Source organism: Pararge aegeria, chromosome 5 (assembly GCF_905163445.1).
Source record: "Pararge aegeria chromosome 5, ilParAegt1.1, whole genome shotgun sequence".
NCBI classification, from domain to species: domain Eukaryota; kingdom Metazoa; phylum Arthropoda; class Insecta; order Lepidoptera; family Nymphalidae; genus Pararge; species Pararge aegeria.
In genome coordinates this window covers 7,194,678-7,215,658 of record NC_053184.1, presented here as the reverse complement: position 1 = coordinate 7,215,658, position 20,981 = coordinate 7,194,678, and the positions used below count along the sequence as shown (strand labels likewise).

The window sequence follows — 20,981 nt, the reverse complement described above, 5'->3', positions numbered from 1 at the left end:
CATTAATAAATAGGTTGAGGCAAATAATGATGAAATTGGAAACTCAATTACTTCTAAGAGGTACTTCGAGCAATAACTATGCATCACTTAGTAACTAGTGTATTCCTTAACTGTCGTAAACTAATACAAGAGTGCTTTATGTGATTTCCAAGGAGTCACTCGATAAACTAAAATATGAATTTTCAAAAATATTTGCTATTTATAAAGTGAACATTTAATAAGAATATTAAAAACATTTGGCTAGGCATCCTTTACCATATCTTATCAAGAAGGATTTTCAAAGCTCGTACCTTAGAAGTTCAATTTTTTTTTTTACATAATACATTCCAAGTAGTACAGGATCCATCGCCCATTTTTGCACGTGATTACTATCAAGCTAAGTTTCCGTGAGTAGCTTTATTTTGATGAGACGCCCAATAATTTCCTGTACGAAACTCTCGATTGTGGTAGCTAGCAGAAGTAGCGAGGATAAAATATGTTGATTTGATGATTCTCAAATATTTATTACTAACTGATTTTTTTTTTTATTAAATCTCAAGACAATTATCTAAATTATTCGAAAATTGTCCTACAAAATCTCTGGTTTGATCAAAGAGTCCCCTCTTTCCAATATGTATCGATAACGAGGTCATCATAAATGATTACTAACCAGCTGTTCTTTTTTTTTACTTAGTTAATATTTATATAATTTAACAGACATATTGTCCTACAAATTGCGTGGTACGTTATCCGGGTCCTACACTCAGAAGTTGTCAATACCACAAGACCATTTTTTTCATTACTAACGGTAGGACAAACATATGACATAATAGGTTAGTGTGTTCTCTGCCCAAATGAAACAACGTCCTACAATTTGTAAAATAAGATACAGTGAAAAAGCTTTTTTAAACTTTAAATAACTTTATTTTTTAATAAACTTGGTACAAAAATTTATGTATTTATATATTTAAAAAAATAAAAAGTTAATCTTCATCAGATTCATCTGATAATTTACATATCTATAATTAACAGAATAGAAATACCAGTTGTCCAATTTTCAGATTAACTTATGGTCTACCTACACCAAGATAGTTGATCATTATCAAGATATTATACAAATACCTGTGACACCTTATTTCCCGTCGTCTTGACTGATTCTTGGTACCTCCTGCTTATTAAGTGTATGTCTCATTTATTTGCGTAATTATAAGATAACGATATTAAATGAATGTCGCTATCTTTAACGCAACATCAATACATATTTGTATTTACTTTTCGAATGCAATAAATAAGTTATTTCCCTATTTTAAATAGGTCATTCCATATTTAGCAATCTTATCTTTTCCTAATATGATCCGTTCCATTCATCTATTTATGTTAGAATCATGGTTTGAATCGTATATTTTGTCTATGGGTCGTTGTTTCGTCTACTTATATCACAAGTCAAAAGTTAGCTAGCAAGAAATAAGTTTGAATTTGGAACGAAATGTTATTCGTATTTAACGTGAAAATATTAATATTATTTTTGAAACATACATACTTTCTTAAACGTAAATTACGAGCCTTAGAAAGCCTTGTGCTCAAATCGGTCCAGCATACTATAAGTTTTACTACTTACTTGATATTAGGATAAAATAGTTTTCTGACCCGCCCCCGTTATATAGTAGGCACATAATTTTAATGTATATATGTGTATTTATTATACGAGTACATTCTATTCAAATTAGGAAGGTAAGTATACCTACCTCAAAAAATTCTTACTAACCCCAAGTTGTTAAGTTCTTCATGAATTAACGACTAGGTGTAGAATTTGTTATTTTACTTTACTATCTTTAATTAACCATAGATAAAGAATAATGAAATCGAGATATAAACTCATTAAGAGATAAAATAATGTTTACATCACACAAGGTTTTACCCCACTGGCGAACACATCCGTTAAGTAGGCAAATATTTGATTTTAAGTACTGTAATCTGTTCAAAACATGTTGCATCTAGAAACTCATAATCTTGTTTTGTTCGTTGGTTCAACTCCACTCTAATCTTAAATAACAAATGCAACCAATAATGTTCTTAATATTATTTACACATTAAATACAAAAAAATGCCAACTGGCTCTGCACTCTATTGTTAACTATTATGCACTCTACTTCCGCAGAAATGCAGATCCGAATGGGAAAAAGTCGGTAAGAAAATTAGCTTTATAGTTTTTTTTATTCCAATAATCACTATTTTACAATTTAATATCATTCCATAATCTGTTCGAAGAAAGCAGAGACGATGTTTATAAAAAAAATATTTATAGTTTAATCCTGCAGTTAGTAAATGTGATATGTGTGAAAAATAATGATAGTTATGTAAAGGCAGTTCTGAAGATAAATAATACGCTCATTCACAATGATTTTTCTCTTTTCGCAGACAAAATTTACGCCTACGTAGATCCGAATGATATCCGTTGCAGTTCGTATATTAGGTGATAACTCAGCCTCGGTTTAGTAAATGTTTTAAAAACGAATGTTTATATTTACGAATATGTAAGCCAGTAAATAATAGGCAGTTCTAAATTTCCCTGGTGATAAAATGGTCGCTCGTCGCCACCAAGATTTTCGCCTTTAGATACTAGGCCAAGATACACGCCTACACCGATCCTAATTGTAATAAATAAATAAATGAATATACTACGACAATCCACACATCGCCATCTAGCCGCAAAGTAAGCGTAGCTTGTGTTATGGGTACTAAGATAGCTGTTGAATATTTTTATAAAAATAATACATATATACTTATAAAATACATATAAACACCCAGACATCATCATCTCATCACACAAACATTTTCCAGTTGTGGGAATCGAACCCACGGCCTTGGACTCAGAAAGCAGGGTCGCTGCAAACTGCACCAATCGGCCGTCAATAAATAATTGTAAAGGACTCTGCTTTATTTAGGTCTTGAATCATTTTTACAACAAGAATATTGCTTCTATACTATTTAAAACCACGGTGTTTTTACTAATTCGTTGAATTCTTTGTAGGTACCTAGTAAAGTTAATATTAAATAAAACCAGACACTTATCATATAAATATATTTTACTTATAAGTAGTTAAACACTATGAACAGATATATTTAACCAAGCATTTATTTTTCCTATTTAAATATCACAACCACTTCAATGTCTTTGATTTTATTTATAGGACGTGCTCAAACGTATAAAAGGTACATCTATTATCAACCTGATCAATATGTAATTGATCAATTAACATCTGTTTCAAAATTAAATTCAGTCAACAGAGAGAGAAAGAGAGAGAGAATAGTATAATATCATATGAAAAATGCATTATCAAAACGTCCATTTTCGTTTGAAGCTTAAAGTCCGCACTTTGGTTTTGTAAATTGAAACTCCTGTTATTATAATCCAAATAAATGACACCACTGCCGTTATTAAGCCCAATATGAACATTGCGAACTGTAATCCATTATCTTTTCCTACCACGAATGATAGGCCTACAACAAGAACGACCAAAAGCGTTGCTGAAACAGTTTCTATAGTGCTGTGAAGTTTTGGCCATTTGCGAGCACCGACGAACTCTTGGACTGTCGATTCCCAGCACGACGTGATCGCTCCGTATCCAAAGCCTGCTATAACGCACCCGATTGCAAACGAATCGTGGTTATTAGCTTCAGCCAATACTGAAAAAGAAGTAAAAATTAATTTTTACTTCATATCCGGAAGTTGCTAGAAATATAAGCGATATTAAAGTCGGATTATATTTTTATAATCTGTTTGTATGACATACTATACAAATGTACTCGCATAGATTTCTGTACAATTTTGGGTCAAGCGTGCATCACTACATTAGATACAGGCGGACCATGGTGTATATTGCGTTTTTTTTTTTAATTGAACGGGCTAACTCATACATAAAAATAAAAAAATAATGTGCATTTTAATCAAACTTGGTACTTATTTAATTTAATTTTAACTTAATGTAAAGATACTTGTAGTGTTAGTCCAGTTATAAAATAATTTCGAAGGGTTGAAGGCAATTTGTCTTAAGCGACAGTTATTTAACCTGAAAATTGTGCTTAATGAGTCAAAAAAATTGCTGAATTCTAAAGCTGGTAACTTATATCGCCCAAATTGTTGTTAAAATACAATTGCCTTAACTCTCGAAAAGTTAAAAAATAAAACCTACCAAAACATGCACACGTTGAGATAACGAGCCCAAATGCAACGACGTACTTGAAATTTCTCTTTGGCGTATGTGCCAGCCATGGCGTACACAACAAGAAACATATCCATGTGAACCCGTGCAAAGACATCAAAAAGTTGGTCTCATACATAGCTATTTTCGGGCGAATCTGTAGACCAATCATTGGCAAAAGAATTATACCCACTGTCATCAATGTTAATTTTGTAAAACTTAATAGTACGGCCGGATAGAATCTTCCACATGATAGCGACCTTCTTAGTGGTTTCAAAAATGTATCATTAATATTATACATCAGGTACAACATTCTTCTTCTTATCCTGTAAACTCTATACGAAGGTATCGTTATTTTCCTCTTAATATTCACATAGGCAGATTGACATCGAAAATTGAATGTGTTTAATAGTTTTTCAGTTTGAATATCAGTGTTTGGTGCTATTGTATCGTACCTCACTTCTAATTCAGAATATTCCTTATTTTCAACTATATCCCCATTTGATTGTGAATCCCTTCTGACCTGATTTACTATACACTCATCGAAATTGTCTCCTATTGTACTTAATCTTTTTATAGCCAAACTAAAGCGTTTCTTACTCTTATTTAAATTTGTTTCACCGTCACTTTCCTCATCAGTGTCACTGTCTTCAGTTTCTTCGGGTATTTCTGGTAAAATTTCAACTCCAAAAATATTTCTTCTCTTTTCCTCGGGGCTAGGAGGTGGTGTTATAGTTTCGTCTATTTTACTATTATCATAATCACTATCACCGAGTCGATGTAAGTTATCATCTGAGGGACTTTTCCAACATTTCTTACTTAAATTATGCAATTGTACTTCAGTGCCATAGACTTGATCTATTTCGTTTCTGTACACCAAAAACGTTTGTGACAATTCCTTGTATCTAGTAAAGTATGCCGATCTTCTAGGATCATCCACTTTTAGGAGCAATATGACCGGCAATGTCTGTAGCATTATGCCACCGAGTATTATGTAAGAGAAGGCATAGCCGTAATATTCTATGAGGAAAAACAAAATATGTGGGAAGAGAGATTGCCCGATTGCCTGTCCCGTGTAGCACATACCTCGAACAAGTTCAAGACGTGTGTCGTAAGTTTCGAACATAACTGCATCCACTTGTGCAGATATTAGCGATGAACCCAGGCCTGTAAATAAATATATAATAGTCTTACAATATCTAGCTGTTGTCCGGGTTATTCGACCGCGTTTATCAAGGTTCGTTTTCCTGGGATAAGGAGTAGCCTTTGTTACAGGTCGTCCTTTCAACTATGCCAAAAATCGTGAACAAAGATCATGAAAAAATCATGTAAATAAATACGTTTGTGGAAAATAATAGTACTAAGAAATACTAAGAAAGTACGTAAAGATTATCAATGAGTAAATAATTGATAACTCAAATAGTTTAGAAATAATAGGGGTGGCTAATTGCGCAACATATTTGTTATCAGCATAGCATATTAATTTGTGTAATAAAGAAATCAAATCACATTACAGTTACTTACATATTCTCGAAAAAACAACGATCAATCTCAATTGTGCTTTTATATTACGATAATATTTTCTAGGTCTGAGATATAGAAAAAAAAAAATCTGATGATTAATGACGTGATGGTTTTATCACGTGTACGGCTTAAGGCTCCGAGCCATTTGATTTAATTTTTCATCTTCATCATATAAACCCATTACCGGCCCACTTCAACGCAAATGCATCCTCCCACAACGAAAAGGGTCTAAGGCCGTAGTCCACCACGCTCGCCCAGTGCAGATTGGTAGACTCCACACACCTTTTGAGAACATTAGGTAAAACTCGCAGGCATACAGGTTACCTCGCGATGTTTTCCTTTGACGTTAAAGTAATATTTTAATTGCTGGAAAAACGCACATAACTTTGAAAAGTTCGAGGTGCGTGCTGGGATTCGAACTCTGAAAGTGAAGTCGAAGTCCTAATCACTGGGGTATCATCTGTTATTTAATTTAATAATAAATATGAGTTGATTTATTCTTCATAAAATATAAAATAATATTTACAAACCTCCTAAAACACCGTAAGCGAGCAGCTGGTACTGCACTGATACAAACGCGCAAATCAATAGACCCGTAACAACGAACCCTAGGCCAATAGTAGCCATAACTCTGTACCCATTCGAACCACCCCACGAGTCTGCCGCTTCTCTGAACCAACATTCTGAAAAGAACAATCGTTACGTATAATTAAATATTAAAATATAACACAAACTTAAATATATATTAACAAGTCGAAAAATAGTGCCCTTCTTATTGCTATGTTTTTAGTTCAAAAGGATATCTTAGAATTAACTGCTGTTTTAAATATAGTAGCGAATTTTTCCGAAGATTTTGGGAGATCTGAGGAAGCTGCTTCACAAAATTATACCTAAAGCATGTTTACTTTACTTTGACTCTTAAACAATAAACAATTACCTATTATAGTAAGTTTAAGTGGTTTATAGGTTGTATAAACATTAAAGTTACTTTTAGGTAAGTACTTATGAAATCGCTGAGCTACCGGATTTCGATTTACGACAAAGATGTTTTTGGTTCAAGGTGTTCCGTACCTACCCTTGAGTGCCAATGAGATCCTATTAGGTACCCAGCAGTGCTTTTGTCCGTCCATCCATCGGCCGGTCTGTGTTAACATACACCCATTAGCAATCATTTTTTAAAAAGGGAGCTTTTATTTCTCTATTGGGTTAGAGGAAAGATTTTTGGTTTTTTAAGATCTTAATAAGAGCCAAACTCGAACTCAACCTGGTTTTTGTTTGAGGTTAGTTTACAGCATAAATTTTGTAACTGAAAAGGTTCGAACGATTTTTAAACCTGTCACTTTAGATCACTTCAGAGGTTTGTACACTGTTTTCTAGTTTCTAGTTTAATAAGTTAAAATAACTTGGTTCGGAGAAATGATGGACGTTGGAGTCCCAAGGTGCTGGAATGGCCGCACTGGTAAGCGCAGCATTAATCGACCCCTAACGAGGTGGGCAGACGACATTAAGCGCATCGCAGGTAGCCGCTGGATCCAAGCGGCACAAAACGGTGGATTTTGGAACTCCCTACAAAAGACCTAAGCCCAGCAGTGGACGTATATTGGTTGATATGATGAAGTTAAAATACTCATGTACAAAGAACAAGCGTCGGTAACACATCGATCAAGCTTAAATCTTTATGATAGAATAATCAATGATCTTGACTGATCGCTAGGCTTGTACTCTATTAATATAAACCAGCTGTAATATATTGACTGCAAAGTACACTGATTTTAAAACTTATGACTCGAGGTACTCAAGTAGGTGCACAGGTAAACGGCACTCTTATCAGTCATCTTTAAACAAATACTATTGAAAAATATATGTGCTAATCACAAGTCATTCGCTACTGTAAGGTATTATAGGTAGAGTTGGTGCAATTTCTGTTGTACACAAATATCTAAACTAAAATTTAGTATTACTAGAGCTTCCTATGATAGCTCGACCGGGGAAGTAAAACCGCCATGCTTATTTCTGCTGCCTAGCAGCATTGCAGTGTTCCGGTCGGATGGGTGTAGTTGCTGGCGTAATTTTGGGCCTATAAGGCGTAATACCTACGCCCCACAGGTTGATGTAACCAGGGCACCACTTTATAGGTCGTTTTCCTTGCATGTCATATGATGTGTCGCTCTGTTTATAGGCAAATGGGTGGCATAATAAGGTGGGTCTGCTTGATCCGAGTGAGTCTAAAAGTAGTACTGAATTTTTATAATGGTCCATGTGGAAGAGGATAGCTCTATTTTTAAAACTGTCAGTTAAGTTGTTTTATTAATAACTATTTTTATCCATTGATATAATGATAATTTAAACCGTTATCATCAATAACTGAATGATGAATCAACACTATGCCAAATGCAGTGGTAGTAGACCCTTGACTCCCTAGTTGGGGATCTACCAATACTACGGTCGCCATTCCACCAAGTTGGGACCGCGTGCCTTAGTTCATAGGTTGTTTTTTTCATTGCACTGCAATCTCACCTGGTGGTAAGTGATGATGCAGTCTAAGATGGTAGCGGGCTAACCTATTAGTGAGTAAGGCAAGTATATTTAACCCATACCCCCAGTGGCGTGCATAGAGGGTATGCACAGGGTATGCAGATGATATAAAATTAAGAAAATCCCCAGTAGGTGTCATAAATACTTAAGGGTAGGCTTTTTATAACTCTTAATATGCCTATCCTTAAGTTTTTTGAAACTCTTACTAGACATTTTCTTCATTATATATCATTTGCATACCCTGTGCATACCCTCTATGCACGTCACTGCATACCACTAATTGGTTTCCAGGCGACATCATACCGGAAAGCTAAATCGCTTAGCGGCACATCTTTGTCGTTAGGCTGGTAAATAGCCACGGCCGAAGCCTCCCACCAGTATATTCAGCGTACTTGGTTCTCTCTCTTGTGTGAACTACATTTAATGTTAATATTTTAAATACAGAAGTTTGTAATAATGTTCGAGACCGATGACTTGTAGTTTTCCCCGATTCAAGGAAATGTAAGTAGGCACCTAGAAGTTAATGCGAACCTCCAAGAGATCCTCAGTTCTAGATACCTAATAGTTTTATTTACTATAATCTCTTAATTCCAGTGATTTTAGCCAACGGAAATATAACGTACTTGATACTTTTTCGATACCTGATATTTACTATTAAATATTACTGTTAAATTCCTTACGTGTAAAGCCGAATGTGAGGACGAATATTGATGGTGCTGCGAGTCCAAGCCATAGGGGGACCTCAAAGTTGGAAATGTAGACCCAGATCACCCCATACGACAGGATGAGACTGGGCAGACATACCTGTAAAAATATTTAAGCTCATTTTAAAAGAAAGCTTCCTAGGTAAGGACGGTTTTTATAAAAATTATGACTAATACTGGGAAAAATTACTACCATGGAGAAATTATTATATCTTCAATATCTCAGTTTAACAAAAAGAGTGTTAAAAGTTGGCAACCCTAATTAATTGTAATGATTGAACATCCACGTGTATGTGTGTGCATGCGTGAATTATTGATTTAATACTATGTAGTTTGAAGCATCTCACTTCTGATGACAAACTAAACCGTGGACGACCCCATTTTATCTTAAAATATGTGAGCACAGCTGTTGTCACCGCGTATTTTAATGAAATGTTTGTTAGTAAAAGAAGATAGGTGCATATTTAACCCAGAAAAAAGATGATGTAAAGTTTTTCATTATTATGAATACCACGATACCCTTGTTGATATTGTTGTCAAGAAGTCGTCGAAACCTTTGACGATTCGTGGTGATCTTACTTGCTACACAGACAGTCCCTGGTGACGCTGTTACAATCGTTATGCCCGTTTTAACTTAACCTAGACATCGCCGCAATCGAATACCTAATGAAAAAAACGTTTCACCACCTCTTAGGTGATAACTAGTGGTGAACGGTTTATGTATGCCCAGGAATCTCCTCTCCTTAGATTAGACGCTACTTATTTAGACAAAGCCTTAAACCGGGATTAAAATTACAGACTATCCTAAAGTTTTAAATTTACGAATGTAATTATCGCAATCATCTCATATATTTTTATGTAAAGTACGCATCAAAAGTACCATCTTTGTGCCTATTTGAATAAATAAATTTTTGACTTTGAACGTTGTAGAAGAGCTTTTTTGTGTCAGAATTCGTCCTTGGAAGTATTTAACCAGCATTGCTGTGTGAAACCTGCGAAATGTTACTCTGTTTATAGGCGATGGGGTTTTCTTCTCTTGGTCGTTCAACAACAACAACAAAAACTGTACCACCTTTCAAACTTAGCCTTGTATAAGAATATTTAACGAACTTAACAATGTCATAAATAAAAAATTTCTTATCACTAAAATTTACCTTGTACGCCTTATAGACACAGACTTTTGCCTTTATCAGGGAAATATTATTTTGTTATTAAGTATTTCTACGGCTACATTGTATATTTTAATAGGTTGCTCTTGAACGCTATGCCAATATTATATTGGGCATTGTATGAAATGACTGACCGCGCTTGTCCATCGTAATTTTTAATCTTAGCAGGAACAAGGCAAGAAAAACCCTCGATCAACTTCATCCAAGAGTTCATCTAGGAATACCCAGAACCCACACTACCTGAGAATCACTAGATTACTTTAAACGTTCGTATCCTGATTACGTCACAAAAGCTATAAACACTAAGTATAATCTTTTCACAACGGTCGGTGATATGATATAGGTAGTACATAAATCATATCATTCAATACTATGTAGTATTTAATCAATGCTTACTATGTAAGCATTGATTAAATATTTATTATAATCTAATTGCACGTGATTTCTAGACATAACAAAGGAACTGGATGAAATTAGTTTAAAAATCCTTATCCAGATGAGCCTTCATAGTTAAAAAGAGTATTAAAATATTCTTATCCCACCTATGCATTTGTATGCAATATTAATCACGATGGCAAGTAGGTATAAAGTTACTTAATCCTAACATCGTGACACCACGAACGCTGAGATAAGATTAAATAAGATGCCTAGATACAAGAGTCACTACAGTAATGAAATACTACTTAGTTGCGTTAAATGAAAATAATATTTTATTTTTAAAACGTTAGCTCCTTATTTATACCAGAACGCCAGTTTATCAAGAAAATGTGGACAGACCTGATAAAAGCACCAATTTTTTCAGCTACTAGTAAGGGCCCTATTTAGCTTTTACTTTTTGTTAGGTTAACCAATTCATCATACAGCTATCTTTAACTACAGTTTCAAAATATTACTTATATCTTGGCTTAGGATCTACATAGAACCACAAACTTGATGCATATTTAGGGTGAGGGAATACAAAATATACATTGAATTAAATATATGATACTACAGCTGTTGCTTAGAATCTCGCGTAAACATTTTTTTTGTGCCGGGCTAAGAATTATCGGGTCATCCGGGTGGTCAATCTGAGTACTTAGTCAAACTACTGTAACTGATTTCAAAATACTTACACGCTATCGAGTATACGCAAAATGAAGTTAAGATCAGAATATACTAATTGAAGACCACGCTAGAAAATTATTGAAGTTCTCGGACACTGAACCGATCTTCATGGAATTGTGCCCAAATTTAGCTTGATTTAAAAATCATTTAGCTATGGGCATTTTGCGAGATTAGGAACCTTATTAAAATTAAGGCATATGAACGTTTTGTCTCTTTAAAGAAACTCTACAGAGTTTACTTTTGTAATTGAAATAAGCACCTATCCTAAATAAAAAAGCAGAGTGAATATTCACCAAAGTTACTTTAAGTGTCTTAATGCTGTTGCACAATATAGGTTCCAGTTTCCACAGATGAAAGATCCTAAATACATAATATTAAGGTATTGCTGTAATGAAGGACTGAACCAATTATTTAGAAACCTAACTTTATTAGGTATGCATTATTGTAATCGTAGTTTATAACGTATCTTTAGTCTCAAACTGCAGTAGGTAAGTGTAAAATTTTCCACTAGGATCTCTATAAAATACCTGTATGATTTTCCTTGTCGTTTATGTATGACTACTTACTTAAGCAAACAACATGTCGATCTTTTGCTCTGTAAAAACAAAAAGAAATCTATCCAATGGAAACCTACTTTTTTCCGGGATAAATTACCTATGTGTTACTACTCCAGATCATAATCTATCTCAGTGCTAAATTTCATCCTGATCCAATCAGTCTTTTTAGCGTAATAAGTATATATTAATACATACGTTTAGAACAATGACAGAGAAGAGAACCGACCATCGCCATGATGCGCCCTGCGATCTCTCATCAACCTCCATATTCTAATGTCCTTCCTTCAAACATTTTTCTAAACTTTGAACAAACATTTTTTACAACGAACTTTGTCACGCACTTCACTATTGGCGGATCATTTTCAACACTCGATATTAACCTCGGTTACTAAGAATATCAAAGTAAACGACTCCGATCGAGCATGACGTTGTATTGACGAGTCTATTACATATTGCATGCATCGACAGTGTTATCGTAGGACTCGAACTCTTTGCCTTATCTTATCGTGTTATTAATTCGTGGTTATTTTAAGTGCCTAGAGGGCTTCAATAGAAAAACGAGGAAACAAATATATATTTAAATGCACCACCGCCAGCAATGATGGGCGTAACTTTTTACCTTAGGCTGGGGTGGCAGCGTTACCGATTCTTCATTTTTGTCGTTTTTGTTACGGCATCCATTATCCTCATTCTAATAAAAAACTGATGTTTTTTTTAATGGCCACTAGGTTTATATTTTATATTTTTTTGTTTTCTTTTTTCTATTAGTTTATGGGGCATCTTAGCGGCCCAGTTAGTACGCTCGCTATGTTGTGTTTTTCTATTTATTTTTCTGTGTGTGTGCAATAAAAGTGTATTGTAAATTAAATCATTCAAACAAAATAAATTGCTGTCATCTTAGGTATTTTTTTTATTCCGCTACAAGTAAGCGCTTGACTGCAATCTAACTGATTGGTGATGATCTAAGATGATAACCTGCGGGATAAACTATTACGGGAAGGTATGGCAGTTATATTAAACCCCTGAGTCCAGTTTTTACGCAGCATTGTAGGTACGGGAACGCTAAATCATTTGGCGGTAAGTCGCATTGTCGGTAAGGGGGTAACTAGCCAAAGCTGAAGCTTCCCACGGATCGGACTGGGACCTCCTAGTTATAAGACTATACTATTTCTAAGGTCGCTAGTGGTAAGGGAGGTCGTAAAAACACATTTTTTCGTGTTTGCTGAGCACAGGTCTTCTATTTCATAAAAGCGTGAGATAGCAGGCCGGTAATAGATTGATGACGATAATGATGAGCGTTTTTTTGACAATTGTTAGAGATATTTAACCGCTGAGCCATTTGAATGACGCCAATTTTCTAACCTTGGGCTGTTACTAAGATCTTGCTTGACCAACGAATTAGTAAATAAGTACGAATGTAATGCAATTTCCTAATACCGGTTATCTCCTAACCATTATCTGACGGCCGACTGGCGCAGTGGGCAGCGACCCTGCTTTCTGAGTCCAAGGCCGTGGGTTCGATTTCCACAACTGGAAAATGTATATGTGATGAGCATAAGTGTTTTTCAGTGTCTTGATGTTTATATGTATTTTCTAATTAAAATATGTATATATAATTCATAAAAATATTCATCAGTCATCTTAGTACCCATAACACAAGCTACGCTTACTTTGGGGCTAGGTGGCGATGTGTGTATTGTCGTAGTATATTTATTTATTTATTTATTTATTACCTATAAACGTGTTTCTAATATACATCTTTGCTCTAAATATTGACCTAATAAGTGTATCTCCGACTGATAAAAGTACGTCGTCAGAATTGCATTTACATTGTTGTGCCAAGTTAATATTACTACATAGTACCTAGGTATAAGTATAAAATAAAATAGTTTAGCGCCTTGGGTAGGCTACTATTTAATTCACGTTTAGAAATTTGAATATTATTTCAACTTGTGCGCCAGTCCTCTGCGAGTTGACAAAGTTGTGGGAGAAGATTATTTTTTATCCTTTCCCGGGGAGATAATTATCTCCTATCGATGCTAGCCGTGCTGGATATCTATGAATCACTAACAAAAATGAAAACAAGTTGCACGCCGAGCATGGGCAGTAGAATGGGGGCATAATGAAACCTCAGTGGTAGAAATATTATTAAAGTCAGAGGGACTACCACAGGCAGGTAGAGGATAATACTTATTATCCTCTACCTGCCTGTGGTAGCCTGTGGTAATAATAATTTTCATTTCAGAAGTCTACCAGTAAGGGTATGATTTGGGAGGATTTAATGAAAGCCCTATGTGTTTCAAAGTTAGGGCCATACAGAAGTAACATTCAGAGAAATGGGCTAAATATTTCATAGGCTATAGGCTATATACGTATAAGTATTCCGAAGGCACACATGTAAGGTTTGAAATCGTGCCGTATCGTGCCATCTCAGGAGCTGCGCGCGCGCTAACACCTCATCCATTAGCAAACAAAGCAGTTGCCGGAAAAACGACACCAAGGAGCCGTAAGATTTTCAGCGGAGTGAATACGCCGAGCAGCGGCCGAATGCGCCCCGTACGTGCGGCTGCCGCCAGCAGCGATACTCGTGCCTTTGTGCTGCGCTGCTAGCCCGCCAGTTGGATGGGTCCATATGAAAATCGGAAACCTTATCTCCACGTCCGTCTGTCCAACAGAACTAGCCAACTAGCTAATGGTTAAGGATCGTGGCATTGCGGTGTACTAGATGCCGGGGCACAAACAAGGGCAGAATTCCTTCATTTGCTTTCATTGAAATATACTCAGAAATACCAGGACCCACAGCCAAAAATATTGTTACAATCTGTAATGTGTCATGCGTCATCCCTGTCAATATTAACGAGACCCAGAAACTAAAAACCAAAATAAACATCAGCTGTACTGTCATCATAATATGACCACTAAAGAACTATTGCAGGAATATTCAAAATCTATTAAAAAACTGAAAAAGGAAAGCGTCGACGCAGGATTCCAAGAAGAAGATTTTAAAGACATGTATTATAAAAGTTTAAAGGATTTAAAAAGAAGCGACAATAATGCTTCTGTTTGTATCAATCGCCGAAGATTTTTTAAGAAGTTAACATTAGTCTTTTTGGGCCTTACTATTATATTATTTTTAATTTATAACTTTAAATCTATATATAGATGTATGGTTTGCCAAATGCAGGATTATATCTACCCAGGCTTGAGGTTATTAAGAAAATTTACAATTCCACTTATTTCATTATTTCCTGTATTAACTGGTAAGGATCTAAACATATTAAAATTAAAACAGCTGCCAATAAATTCAAAACAACTAGGTCATGGAATTAAACAATATCCTAATTACAACACAATTTAAAAAATATATAAATCTTTACAATGTCTGTACTAATTTTGACAAGACTTTCGAGACATAGCTGATGTTGTATTGAGTAAACTATGCTCCTTGTATCGCTGCAAACCCTGATGCAATTATATAGTTAGTTTTTTCCTAGTAAGACAGACGCCTTTGCTGTATACCCTACATACCAACTTCCTACCGAGGGCAAAGAATATGATTACCTACTTAATAACCATTTTAAAATTACACTATCATTTGCTACAACATAATAGTTACTAGTACTCCTAAGCTCACTGACAGAACATATATTTAAAGTACACAGTGGAGGAACAAATATCAAATATCATACCTATTTTAATCTACATAGCATAACTGAAATATGGTATTGAACAACACATTATGTGTGATCATGTGGTACTACTACATTAACTAAATTAATTCAATAATCTTCATAAGTTTCTCTGCCTGTTGTACATTTATTTACAGCAGTTTTTCTATCAATGGCTTTCCTTAGTCTGAAGTGCAACAATGTGTACTGCCTATCAGTCATCAGTTTAACTTCAAAAAACTTGATAAAGCAGATTTATTTTCTGACGTTATACCTACCATCTGAGTTTTAAAACAGCCTTTAATTTTCTCAGAATTATACCAAGAAACATGTTTGATACAAAATCCATACTTTACCATCACTGATATGGACTGCTGGCCTTGTAGCTCTGTTAACAATGTTGGAGAGGTGTTCAATCCACAGCCAGTTCATAAACAACAAAGTGCTCCTTTTATTTACAAGGTATTAAAGCTGTAAAGGGTATTGAATATTTTGGCATACATACTGCAAAAAAATAAGTGGCTGCCATTTACTTGCTTAATTAGGCAACACTTGTTTCCAATAATAATTTTTTCTTGTCTAATAATAGTAATTTGTATTGATGCTAGCTATTAATTATATAATAAATATTATACAGGTTAATACATGGCCTTTATTTTGAAAATAATTAAAAATGGTTTAGAGTACGTAAGCCAGCATCCACACAATAATATTCAAACCCCTTGCTAACAATAAAATATTGTTAGAATATTTTATAATTTTTCAGACTGAACAAAAAGAAATAGATCTGAATAGTTTAAAAATCTTGTACTTCAAATATAAGGGCTTGTTTGATAAGGAAAGCCCTAACGTTTTAATAAACAACAAATATTATCAGACTCCACAAGATATGTTTGGTCCGGATGTCTTGAAAGAAAATCTACATGTATGGTAAGTTCTCTTTAAAGATATATTTTTAACACACATAAATATTAATAGTTTCTAATTAAAGGTTTTTAATTTTAGGAAGTTCAATAATTTTAATGCAGCAAGAATATTACGACAAATTATCCCAAGGCCTAAAGTTGTACCTAAATTTGGCCAAAGCACCGAAAGGTTTATTGTTATTGACTCTAAACATGACAAATTTGACATACCAGATACAGAGTGCAACTACTCTTTTCTGATTGCACTAAGTGGAACTAGAATTATTGATTTAAGACCAGCTGAAGAATGCAAACATCAGTGTAAATCTTTTAAAATGGAATTGAAGCCACCATATTTACGTAAGCAACTAACTTTTTATTTCCATGTGACCTTCTTATTTGCATAGAAATATAAAACCTTTCGTGATTTCTGTTTAGTTACAAAGTTTTACATTTGTTAAGTGTAATTTACTTAATTGCATTTTCTAGTGCACTATGGCACACAGTGTTTTTTACGACCAGTGTAGGCATGCAAATGGCACAAAATGAAAAACCTACCCTTATACAAGTTACATAAAAATGTGGTGTAGGTAGTGCTTTTATGAAGCCACTAATAGCGAACTAATTAGTATATTATGCTGCAAAGCTTAATATTGTATTACATTTAAAAATTAATATTATTCATTTGAATGTATTAATTTAATGAAATAAATATTTTTTTCAGTGTGGTACAATTGGTGGTACTGGAGACCTGTTGCCCAAACATCATTAGGCAATGACACTTTTATAGCGCATGTTGGGTCATATTGTTAGGAAGATAAGAATAAAATCAAATAAAATGAATTTAATGGAATGTATAAAAATTTTACTACATACCAATACTTTTATTTATTACTATTAATAATACCCATTTAAATTTTCTAAAATAAATTAACTAAAAATAAATACATAGATAAATTCATTCAAACTTTTCTTTTAGCCTCTGTTTAAGTAATACAGGGACTAGAGAGATCAGAGCAAACAGGGTGAGTATGGTAACCGAGGTCCATGACCAGGCATCACTTGTAGATGTCATTGTATGTAGAGTTTGACCTGCTTGTATGGCTACAAACGATGGGGGTGCCACTCCTGTAAATAAGAATAGATAATGATTATAGTAGATGTTTTTTCAATTAATTAATAAAATAAATCTACTAATTAATTTAGTATTAATAGAAACAACAAAATTAGGTAATACAGGATTTCAAATTTTAATTTCAACATGCACAGCAAAAGTATTCTAAACTTTTTTTTTTAATTAACAATAGGCCAACGCTTGATGACAATCATGCCCATTAGGGAGCAATAATGAGGTCTTGGTTGGAGCATGCTTTGCTAGCAAAAGTCTATTCACTCTTGCCTTGAAGGAACTCAAGTAATATATGGTAGGAAACACAGTTGCCGGGAGGGTGTTCCACATCCTAGCAATACGTATCTGAACCATGGATAAAACAAATTTCCACATTATGTAGTGATTTATGCAAAACTAGTTAATTAAATGGTTACCTTACAAAACTGCTATATAACAACTCAATACTCACCAATGAATGTCCCTAAGGCGAAAGGTAATAATGGTACTCCAATAACTGGAGCAGACATATTAATAAACCAATTTGGCAAAAATGGAGTTACCCTCAAAAATATCATATAATTGAGCAAATTGTTTTTATGCTTGGTAACAGCTTTCGACCATTGTGCTGCTCTCTCCGGGAAGAACCTCCTGACTAATTTCTTTCCCAATAAATTTGATAAAAAGAAGCACAAACTTGCACCAATGGCAGAACAACAACATACTAAAACTAATGCCAGATAGAAAGGAAACAAAAACCCTGAAAGAATACTCAGGAATATTGATCCTGGTATTGCAAATGTTTGTAAACTGAAAAATATGTTAAGGAAATATACCTTGTAAAATTTTGAAATATATAATTATTTTTAAGGTCTTCATCTTATACTATATAGTAAATATGTAATTAGTGATTAAAACAAATTAGATATGTATGGAAAGACTAGATTAAATCAAACTATGACTGGAAAAGCTGATGAACTCGAGACACATTTAAGCTAATAAAGTTGCAATTACAAAATAAATTACCATGTTAAATATTATAGAAAAATTTAAAATTCTAAATTCATTTATTTCAAGTAATATAAGCGCTGATGAAAGATCAAGTCTGTCTGTTTGTAGTTACTCTACCACCGATTCAGAAGGCAGATTATACCGAGAAGAAGCCGGCAAGAAACTCAGCTATTTTCCAATATCAAAAATTTACATTTTACATATTAAAATTCATTATTCTATCTTGTGAGAGATGAAAGCGGATGCTTCCAAGCAACCTTGTCATTTGAGTTTATTACATCCACTTTATGTTGATATTTAGATAAGAAAAGTTTTTGAATCTTGACACTATTATCTCATTTTCTATGTATTCACATCTCAGTAGATAAGAATCAAGAAATTCTATTTTCAAAAAGTTGATTTGATTTTACTAACAAATATTTAAGTCTATTTTATGAAACTACCCAATTCAAAGTTACATTTATATGGGATATTAGTACCATATTTAGGATATATATTACTTTAGATAGAAACTTAGATGAACAGACTATATAAAAAAGTAAAAACAATCAATTAAAGACAAGGTATTGGTTTTTAACCTGCAATAGAAATTAATGAATGACTTAAAAACTAAATTGCAGAATAAAAAAGGATACAATATATAAACCATAAATACTCCCAATAATACTTCATAGAAATATCTGTCCTTGTAACGATCTAAAACAAGACCCAACTGTTTAGCATCCTCTAGATCCCATGGCAATTTCAAATGCTGCTTCTCATGCCTAAAATTGAATGGTAGTTAAAAATCTTGGCTACAAAAGAACTTGTAACCTCATTTCATAGTCTTGTTAGGCATTATCCAGGTCTGGATTTGATTCAAATTTGGCAGCTGGCTCAGTTCTGTACCAAACTCAAGTCTAAGTTGATTTCCGCCCTGCTGCAATATATCACATACTGGCTGATGCAGCAAAGTTAAGCTTAAGTGTCCAGAATACTATCTAACCCATTTAATTTTACCATAGTTCAAACTTAGATTGCAAAAGCATTTAGAGTTGATCTTAGTCAAGTCAAATTTATCGTTGCATTGGCTGTTGCCCACTGCTTGGCGAACCTTTATTTCAGCCACCAGCAAAAAATCATGTAGATCCCTTGCTCTGTGAAAAGCAATAACAAATTTGTTTGGGATTGAACTGTCAGCTATTCCAGGATATAATTTATCTCTGTGCCTAATTTCATCTAATTCTGTTTAGGTATTCTAGTGTGATTGTATAACAAACATCAATGCATCTATTTATATAGTAAGTTACAATAATAAATATTGAAGAAAAACTTACTCTTCTAATTTTGGAAATTGTTTATATAAAAGCCCCAATGCTACTAGAGATGAAATAAAAATAATGGCCACTAAAATAAGAGCTGTAGAAGTTGATAATCCTTTTCTTGGAGCTTCTGTAGCTTGGATGTCTGAAAAAGGTAAAAATGAATTGGAAACAGATTTTGTTAAACTTATGCACAATGCACAAGCAGTGGTTGCCCTAGACCTCAGACAGTAGCTCCACACAAAAAAGCGTGCAACCTAAATTTGTAAATCATATAATGTGAACAGAAAGTTAAAAGATGGACACATATTGTATACATTGTACTTATCACATACATACTTACCTGGATAATACAGTTGTTACCCTAGTTGGAACCCTAGCCCAGACCTCTAACTTTAATGAGTAATCTGCATTTGAAGCAATTAAATATAACTTGCTTTAACTGTGAAGGAATACATCATGAGGAAACCAGTAAGCCTGTGCTCTCAATAATGTTCTCAACAGCATTAGAAGTCCACCAATCCACATTTAGTCAGTGTTGTAGACAGGCTGTAGGCAGGCCCAAACCCTTCTCATAGTGAGAGGAGACCCATACCCTGTTGTGGGCCATTAATGGGGTGATATGATGAATTAACACAATACCTCACCAGTTGTAGACAAATCATACATAAACATTTGCAAGGTTTTACAATCTGCCAGTGTCGTGCACTAAGAATTAAAGATATTTACATCAATCGAAGAAAAAATCAAGGATAAGGAACGGATTATACAGTTAATTAAAGTAAATGGAAGTAGGTACTTGGGATGGGATAGTATAATCCAATGCAATCAGTTCTGATGTAACGTATTCTTGGTTTAATGTTAGACGTGGATGAAACAGAAGGATCTTGAATATCACCTTGAACGAGTGGCGCACGGGATTCACTTCTACGATTAATTGTGCTCATTTTTTGTGATCTGGATAACACAGGACAGAAACCCCGCAATAAATTGGTACTTGTTTCAAGTTATTATTACAGTGAAATCTGTTATCATAAACTTAATTCCGACTTTTTAGTCAATAATTCTAAAATAAAGAATTCAAAAAATTCTATTTGAATTTACAATAGTGACTTTACTGTTTCATACCACAGACTACTGAACAAGTCAAAAAAGACGTCAGAGTCAAAGTCAAAATCAAACTGAGGTTACCGAATCATAGATAGGACCCGTTT

At 34.1% G+C, this 20,981-nt stretch overlaps 3 protein-coding genes across 4 annotated transcripts; 1 reads left to right on the top strand and 2 right to left on the bottom strand.

The window, feature by feature from the left end:
• Positions 1 to 3,047: 3,047 nt before the first annotated feature.
• Positions 3,048 to 12,238, bottom strand: LOC120623803. Its single transcript, XM_039890052.1, has 5 exons — positions 11,970 to 12,238; positions 8,921 to 9,044; positions 6,236 to 6,388; positions 4,173 to 5,348; positions 3,048 to 3,666 (listed from the first exon to the last, which is right to left on the bottom strand). Exons 1-5 carry the CDS (start codon positions 12,039 to 12,041, stop codon positions 3,317 to 3,319), a joined length of 1,875 nt encoding a protein of 624 aa, XP_039745986.1. The 5' UTR covers positions 12,042 to 12,238; the 3' UTR covers positions 3,048 to 3,316.
• A 2,175-nt stretch (positions 12,239 to 14,413) lies between these two features.
• LOC120623658 lies at positions 14,414 to 17,222 on the top strand. Its single transcript, XM_039889816.1, has 5 exons — positions 14,414 to 15,034; positions 15,756 to 15,904; positions 16,209 to 16,372; positions 16,448 to 16,707; positions 17,072 to 17,222. Exons 1-5 carry the CDS (start codon positions 14,686 to 14,688, stop codon positions 17,158 to 17,160), a joined length of 1,011 nt encoding a protein of 336 aa, XP_039745750.1. The 5' UTR covers positions 14,414 to 14,685; the 3' UTR covers positions 17,161 to 17,222.
• Positions 17,223 to 17,258: 36 nt separating this feature from the next.
• Positions 17,259 to 20,886, bottom strand: LOC120623656 (transmembrane protein 41 homolog). 2 transcript variants are annotated; one of them, XM_039889810.1, is made up of 5 exons: positions 20,567 to 20,886; positions 19,783 to 19,912; positions 19,102 to 19,230; positions 17,928 to 18,265; positions 17,259 to 17,475 (listed from the first exon to the last, which is right to left on the bottom strand). In XM_039889810.1, exons 1-5 carry the CDS (start codon positions 20,712 to 20,714, stop codon positions 17,306 to 17,308), a joined length of 915 nt encoding a protein of 304 aa, XP_039745744.1. In that variant the 5' UTR covers positions 20,715 to 20,886; the 3' UTR covers positions 17,259 to 17,305. The 2 variants fall into 2 exon arrangements, with proteins under 2 accessions (XP_039745744.1, XP_039745745.1); XM_039889811.1 differs by having other exon boundaries at positions 20,666 to 20,886.
• Between the last annotated feature and the right edge of the window lie 95 nt (positions 20,887 to 20,981).